This window comes from Pseudorca crassidens, chromosome 2 (genome assembly GCF_039906515.1).
Source record: "Pseudorca crassidens isolate mPseCra1 chromosome 2, mPseCra1.hap1, whole genome shotgun sequence".
NCBI classification, from domain to species: domain Eukaryota; kingdom Metazoa; phylum Chordata; class Mammalia; order Artiodactyla; family Delphinidae; genus Pseudorca; species Pseudorca crassidens.
The window spans coordinates 95,280,806-95,289,203 of NC_090297.1; the positions used below are offsets into that span (position 1 = coordinate 95,280,806).

An 8,398-nucleotide genomic window follows, 5' to 3' on the forward strand; every position below is an offset into this window, starting at 1 on the left:
TGAAGCAAGCCAATTATGAATTATAATTTGGGATCCTGGAATTTTAATTGTGTTCAGAAGAAGATAGGGCATAGTTTTCTTGCCATAAATGTACCTCATTTAACTCTCTTAACTAAGATAGGCAGACATGCTACATGTCTAAGCTTGTACAATCAACACATAGAACCAGGATGTTTGCTGCAAAATCCAGATGCTTTCTCCGTGTGCTGCTCACCCTGAGAAAGTTAGTTTTAGCCCTGTCTGGCCTTCCTTCACTGAACCAGATGGGCCCAGAATTAAGGAGTCACCTGCCTAAGGAGTCACCTCTCTCCTCTTCTCTCAGTCCCGACACAAATCCCCACATACCCTCTAACATAGGAAGAAACTTCCTGAAACTTCCTCAAGAAGGCTAATGCCTTGAACCAGTTTCCTCTGCTTTGCTTGGCCTTTTAAAACGTTATGTTCTCCCAGTTTCTGAAAGCCTGGGTTTTAGGAGATCTCCTTTATCATTCACTCCTTAACTCCTGCAATCTGGCTTCTGTAGAACTACCACTTCATTGAAATCAGGGTTGCCAAGCTCCCTCGTGACCTCTCAGTTGCCAAATCCAATGCACATCTTGCTTACCTTCCTTACTTGAAGATTTGATGGTGTGGCCCACTCCCTCTTTCTCAAAACCCTCTTTTCTCTTGGCTTCTATAGCTCTGCCCCTTCCAGGTCTGCCTCGACCATTTGAGTCTCTCCTCATCGATCTCCTTTGAGGACCCCTCTTCTTTTACCTGCCCCTGGTTCTGCTTCCTATGATCCTATCTTTGGATTTCTTCACTGCTTACTCTGCGTGTTTGCCTGAGCAATCGCCTATACCCCACAGCTTCAACATAAAACTATACCCAAATTTACATTTCTGGCCCAAACAACTCCTCTGAGCTTCAGATCCATCGCTCTAATTGCCTACTGGACCTCTCTAATTGGATGTCTTATGGGTACCTCAAAATGTCCCAAACTGAATGTGACATCTGGCCTCCTGCCTACCTGGCACACCCATTCTGAACTGGATCCTCCACTTTTATTCCTGACCTTGGTTACCCAAGCTAGAAATCTGGAATGCATCCAAGCCTCCTCTCTTATTTACCTGGTTCAATCTGCCGCCACTTCCTTAAACTCTTGGATTTGTGCCCTCTCCATCCTCACTGCCAGCCTTGCTTTAGGACTTCATATAACTTGTTACCTGGATTATGGCTTTCTAGCCGATCTCTGTCCCTACAGTCTTGCCCCCATGGTGCTTGCTGTTTCTCAGCTTTGAATCCTCCAGTGTTGCCCCATCACTCCACCTCAGGATGAAATTAATCTAAGCTCCTTAGCGTGGTGTAAAGGCTTTTCATGATGTAGTCCTTATCTACCTCTCCAGTCTCCTCCCTTCCCCCTGAGCTCCATCTGGTCAATTACACTGCCACACAGTTCCTCACACTCTCAGCACTTTCTTGTCCCTGTGCCACTGCACCTGCTGATTCCTCTTCCTGGAATACACCTTTGCCCTTACTCTGCCATATTCTTCCTACATGCCCAGCTCAGAAGTCCCTTCCAGGAAGCCTTCTAAAATACCGTCTCACTGGCAAGGGTGAGCCTCTTCAGTGCTGCCATTAGTATCACATGTAACCTTTCCCAAGCTGCATGTTACTTGTTGATTTACTGGTCTGTTCCTAGGAGACGATAAGTCGCTTGAAAAAGAAATGTTTCATCATCTCCAAATTCCTAATGCCTGATACAGAGTCTGAGTCATAGGAAGTACCCCACAAATGCTGTCGAATGAATGTATGAGTTATTTAATTACTATGGTGAAAGAATAATGAACTGTGTCTCAACATTTGCCTCCTCCTAGTTTTTGTCTATACTGTTTGGTTTCTGAAGCACAGACTGCCCTGAGCTTTGCTCGTGTCCTTTATGTCAGGACTTCTGGCCATCTGTCCTGCTGCTGACCCAGTGGCCTAAACTACATCTTCAACTTCACACACACCTGGTTCTAGTAGTCTCAGCTTTTTGCCCCACTGCCATGCTTCACCCCCACTTCCCACGACCCTGACGCTGATGAACAAGGCTATGGTTACAACATAAATTAATGATTTGATTAAATGCAACAACAAGCAAGGATGCGAAAGTCAAAGGTTTTGATCTGAAGAGCATGGCTTCAAGATTAATTTTAAGTTTTCAAAATTTTACATATTGAGTTGCCAGATACTGGCCATTTTTGTAGCCTGTATCCCCCAGGACCCATCAAATCTGGATGTGCTTGCCCTTTACAACAGCTGACATATTATTCTCTTGAACTTACCATGGTCTCATATTTATTATGGGATGACTGCTGAGGAAAAACAGCCATAAGTAATAGATCCCTGAGAAGGAGAAAGGGCTAAATACATATAGAAACAGAAAGCTCTAAGCTCTTTTAGTCCCTGTAACACAAAGATAGTTTCATCTTCAGCAAAGCATTTCTTATCAGAGCATTTCTATTCCCACCAATGTAGAGAAAACATGATACTATAAAGTCATTTGTATTTTCCCATGTGAAATTTCCTAAAAAGATTTTTAAAACTTGATAAAATTTATTACCAGCCTCCTATCTTGCAAATGATAGGGAGAATCCTGTGCTATGCTTTTGGAAAATTCTTGTACCTGCAGTGAAAAAATGCAATATTTCGTTAAGGGCATAGTGTCTTACGTTTGAATTTGGTTATTTCTATCTTTCATAATAAGCTTTAAAAGTATTACTTCAGTCTTCAGTTGATCAGTCTGTTCTTTTAACTTCTGACACATCTGTTTCCCTTGGGATATCGTGTGAAATGTGTAAGAAGAACTTGAGGAAGGGTCTTTCTGAGAAGTCAATGGCATCTTAGAGAGATTTGTCTCAGATTCTATTCCTATGTAAGAAAGAATAAGTTTTGGTTATCATTCATCTCAGCTGCACTGCAGTTTTATTAAGTACAGAAAACAGAAGTCTGTGGCAATCACTACCAATCACTATTTTAAAAAAATTTTTTTTGCAAAATGTATATCTAAATCAAAGAGGTTTAAAAATGCTGGTACTGGGACTGCCCTGGTGGACCAGTGGTTAAGAATCTGCCTGCCAGTGCAGGGGACATGGGTTGGATCCCTGGTCCTGGAGGATCCCACATGCCTTGGAGGAACTAAGCCTGTGTGCCACAACTACTGAGCCTGCGCTCTAGAGCCTGCGAGCTGCAACTACTGAGCCCACGTGCTGCAACTACTGAAGCCTGTGCGCCTAGAGCCTGTGCTCCACAACAAGAAAAGCCATCACAATGAGAAGTCCAAGCACCACAGCGAAGGGTAGCCCCCACTCACCACAACTAGAGAAAGCCCACGCACAGCAATGAAGGCCCAATGCAGCCAAAAATTAAATAAATAAGTATTTTTTAAAATGCTAGTACCTGCAAGATGTTCTTGGTGGATGTGTACCATGGGCTCCATCTGCGCATTTAAAGGATAAGAAAACGTGACTGTTGATAGTGATCATGACGCCATTACTCAGGATGACTCGATGTGTTCTGGTCATCATGGAGGCCACCCAGTTGTGTCAAGAGCTGGGGCCCTGATGCCAAGGTTAAATTCCACTCCGACACTTATCTGCCAGGTGACCCAGAGCAATTACTTCATCATTGTAAACCTCAAATTCCTCAACAGTAAAATGGGGATAGAACCCATTTTACTAGAACCCAGGTTCTAGTAATAGAACCTACCTCATAGTGTTGTGATGAGAATTAAATGTTACCATAGTATCTGTCATATGGTAAGCGTTTATGTTAGCTGTTACTACTATCATGTTTGTTACTATTACGAGGAATACTCACATATTTCTCCTACAGCTAGACCATAGGTTCCACAAAGGACCGTTGTTGATCTCGTCACCGGCTCTATTGCTGGCGCTCTCACTAACACTCAGACACATGGTAGCCACACTCCAGAGAATAACAGTAAGTGTTAAGTTCCAAAATGTGTCAAGATAGTGATTGTTCACACAGCCCTTTTCTACTCACCACAGGCTAACTGGATAAGAGTTCAGATTCTGGAGTGATTCACCTTGAGGGTCTTCCCATTGTTCCCAACACACACAGCTCACAAATACGCTAGTGCCAGAGAGCTACTGTAGTGGTCAAACTAGACTGTGGTTATTACGAATATCTCAATTATACGGTGGCTGTGGAACCTATAGAGTCCAGTTCTCCAACCTGAATTGACAGGACGAGAGAGAATCAGACACCTGACTTCAGGCTCCCATTGCCAGAGACAGATGAACTTGATATTCATTCTGCCCCTACTAACCACAGGGCACTGAGAACTGTGCCCACCGAGGGGTGTTCTCCTGCAAGCAGAATGAGGAACGTGGAGACTTCCCAGTGTCACAGGGGTGCAGATTTCTCCGTGACTGAGAGAAGCGTCCTAGTCGAGGCCAGGTGGGCTGCTTGCTCCCGGTATGTGTGTATGTGTGTGTGTGTCAGGGGTGGGGGCTTCTGCTCAAACTCCCCAGAATGTTCAGCTGAAAGGGAAGGCAGCTGAAGCATAAAGAGGTGGAAATGGAAATAGGCAGAGAACGTTCAGTCAGGGGGCCCCTCATAGAAGGCTTAAAGGAAAGATCATACAGTCCTGGCAAAGTGCCAGAGAGCTACAGTGTTTACTTTGATCATTACTGTGAACTTACCTAACTATTGAACCTCAAACAATCAATGAGATCCTGAGCCTCAGCATGCTGGGAAGGTGGGTGGAAGGATGGGAAGATGCGGAAAGGGGAAATAGTGTAAAGTAAACATTAGCAAAATTTTGTACTAAATAGTTACCAATATAACAGTCTTGAAGCGTGTTATTAAAGATCTTAATTCAGTCCAATTGAGCATTCATAACCAAAGACATAATATGTGCAAACAGAAGGCTAGGCCTCTGGGGGAACTTGGGCAAAGGAAAGATGGAGACGAGGTGGCTGCCTCCAGAGTCTTCAAATCTAGTGGAAGGAACAGATGTTTCTAAATCGTTAGGATCCAAAGCGGGCTGAGATAAATGCTCTGACAGAATACTAAACAAACAAGGATGGGAAAGACTGTGACTAGGGGGTTCTGAGAAGTCCTGTGGCCAGTGGGGAATTGAAGGAGGCCATGAAAATGAGCAGGTCTGTGGTAAGCAGAGGTGGGATGTTCCACGTAAGGCAGGATCTCAGAGAGGGCAGGGCCAGCCAGGTACCTAAGGATGACTCCTGGGGTGAGAGGGGGGAGTTTAGTTTAGAAGAGTAGGATGACATGAAAAACAGGGAAACGCAAATTCCAGGTTGAAGAACTTGGATTTTATTCTATTATATGTTGTTGTTAGTTCAGCCCCTGATTCTTCTCAGGAGAAGACCCACTGAGCTTCTGAGAGGTCAAGGTATTGGGCCAGAACTAGAACCCAGAACCTCAGTTCTATGCACCCTCCAGAGACCCACACTGATATAGATGAGTAGCGGCCCTGCTTATATGTTTGCTGGAGACGGCTTTCACTTACCTCTATCTGTTTTGAAGTTTCAGGAGTTTTCCATTTCTGCTCTTGTTTTTCAACACCGTTTGATCTAGACATGCTTTCTGAAATATCTTGCACAATAGCTGACTTATCTCTCAATTTAGGAGAAAAGCTGGCTTGTTTATCAGTTGTAAGTGGTTTGTCAATTATGTTATTTTTAGGAGCAACCTTAGAGGAATCAGTTGCCTGAACTTGCTTTTTCAGCCTGCTGTTTCTGGGGTGTCTGCCCTTGGCAACTTTTTTCTTTATCACCTGGACTCTTGATTTTAGTTAGAAAATTTGAATTTTCCTGATGGTTGCTTTCTCCAGCAGCGACTGGATCTTCTAAATCAGAGGTGTTTTCTTCTGTCGTGGTTGGCAAACACCCGGGCTTATTGCTGTTTTCACCATCGCTTTTGGAGTTGAGTTGGTCAGTGAGTTCTGAGGTTTGCTCTGTTGGCCAAGAATTCGTAACATGCTGCAAAATAATATTTTTAATAATAGCTCCGTCAAAACTGTCAGCATTAGAGATCTCTGGGAGAGTTTCACAATTAATGCCTTGACCTTTTGAGAATTCCTCTTTGCAAAGATGATGGAGTAAAATATCAGGAATGTTTGACTTTGAAGGGTCTCCTTGGTTAGATGGGATATGAAGATTTATGGTGCATTGATTCTCTTTATTATATTTTTTGCTGACAGCATTTTCAGTTGTTTTATCCAAAGTCACGGCCATATCTGCCTTTCTGCAAGTCTCTCTATGTGTGGCCTTTTCTTGAAGGTCCTCTTCTGTTAAATTCATTTGATTTGAGACATCAAGGATGTCATATTTTGAGGTAAAATTGTAATCGTTGTACATCTGAATTTGGGAGAAGTCCCCATCATAAGGCAAATCCTCCTGTTTCTCAGAAGTTGCATCTTCCGAGAAATCGGCTTCATCCATGTATGTGCGGCTTGACCTCCTTTATCGGTTGCTGCCTAGTCTTGATGTTCTTAATTGTAGCAACAGACCTTCTGGTTTTCACTGATTGTCTTCATTGTGTGTCTTAGTCCGTGCAAAACAAAAAGAGCCTCATTATTAAATATAATTTATTTAACGTATGAAACCATGCTTATCCTAGTGTCTATGCCGGAACAAAATGGATGCTTTTCGTTTAGAGAAATGCAGTTATAAACATGAAGGCAGGAAGCACAGCCAAGAGTAACTCATCCTAAAGCCTACATGAACATAATCAGTGGTATATAAGCAAGGAATTAGAAAGGAGGGGGGCTAAACTTTTTATTCATTAAAATTTGAGGGAGACATTGGTCTCTAGTTAATGACCAAATATTTACCAACTTCTCTTAGGAAGTACTATTTGAAATTTGTTCTCCCCAAATAGGAGCTTGGAATGCAAGTAAAGGATTGATTTTTTTTTTAAGTACCACGGCTGTCACTTGTCCACACATCACTGATGGGCCTCTTTGTGTGGCACTGAAAGCAGACTCAACTCAAACAAACCACCAGCCTACTCTGTTCTGGTGCTTTTTCATTTGTCCTCCCAGACATTCTTGTCCCCTTCTTCTGATTTTCCCTTGTATATTGGAGAAAGGCAGAGAAGGACTGACAGAAATATGAGCAAGGAACCAAAAGGTCTTTTGAACACCCAGAGGCCAATCTGCCATCAAGCATCCCTCTTCTGATTAGAACCCAGGCAGAACCCAGTTCAAGAGGCTGCCTTGCTCTGAGCAGTCCTGTCAAGCTGCCACAGTCTGCTGGTAGCAGCGTGTCTCAGCGATACTCCTGAAAATGTTCAGAGCAAAACCAGCTGCCATTTGGTATGAGTCTTTTATTCTTTTAAATAAAATTTAAAGCATCCATTTAGATATGACTTCTTGATTTGCAAACTTTTGGGACAACTTTTTAGAAGTAGTATAATTACCTCCAGTTTTAAGGGAGTAACTGAGGCTCTGACTCAACCAAGGGACCCACAACCACTGGCTGGCCTCCCTTGCCCATATAATGATGGGGTTGGATGAACAGAACTCTGAGGGCCTCTTCCCCATCTAAATTTTTATGAGTCTGTGGACTTCTGCTTTATTATATAACCTAAAAAGCTAAAGCAATATGTTTGACAAAATAAGTAAGATTAATTCTCCAAGCAAAAAATAGAGTAAACGCTAAATGTGGTAAAGATATCTATAAAACATTGTACAAAAATTTGAATTTATAGATATATGCCAATGTTAGAGAACTCAAAAAAATATTTTGTCTAAAGTGAGAGGGAGAAAGAGAGAAGAAAGAGAAGAATTATCGTCATCATCATCACTGCAGGATTACTTTACCAGTCTAATATTTACTGTAAAGTGAGGTACATGAACAAAATTACAGGCTACTCCAACTGAACGTGAAGAACAAGGGAAATGCTTCCCAGGAAAGTCAAAAGCACAGAGGGGAAGCAGGCGTTGGGAGACCTGGATTTGAATTCCGGCTTTTCCACTCTTTAGCTCTGTGCCATCAGGCAAGTTCCTTAACTTTTCGGAGTCTTAGTTTCCTCTTCTGAAAAATAGGAATAATAATACCTAGCTCACAGGATTGCTAGATGAACATGAGATAAGCGATCTAAAGCTCCTGGCACAGTGCTCAGCACAGAGTGAGCAAACAATTATGGTAGCTTAAAAATGAGAAAAACAGTCTCAGTGTTGGAGTGCTGAAGAACGCCCAGGTATGGAAGGCTAGGTACTCTTTATCTGTGGGATATTTACAGGATAAAGGAATAAATGGCATATATGAGACATGATCTCTATAGGAGCCTTAAAACTACTTTAAAAATCTACCTGGAAATGAATTTATTGTTTGATCGTGAAAACTAACACCAAATAATTTTAGATAAAACATTGTCTGGGCTT

The 8,398-nt window shown here is 42.4% G+C and overlaps 1 protein-coding gene across 1 annotated transcript in view; it reads right to left on the reverse strand.

Annotated features, from left to right (window-relative positions):
* AKNAD1 (AKNA domain containing 1) overlaps window positions 1-6,452 on the reverse strand; it is a 34,168-nt gene extending 27,716 nt beyond the window's left edge. The window contains 5 exon segments of the mRNA XM_067727104.1: window positions 2,585-2,647; window positions 2,744-2,892; window positions 3,421-3,460; window positions 5,519-5,714; window positions 5,716-6,452. Coding sequence (XP_067583205.1) covers window positions 2,585-2,647; window positions 2,744-2,892; window positions 3,421-3,460; window positions 5,519-5,714; window positions 5,716-6,452 — 1,185 coding nt within the window.
* Between the last annotated feature and the right edge of the window lie 1,946 nt (window positions 6,453-8,398).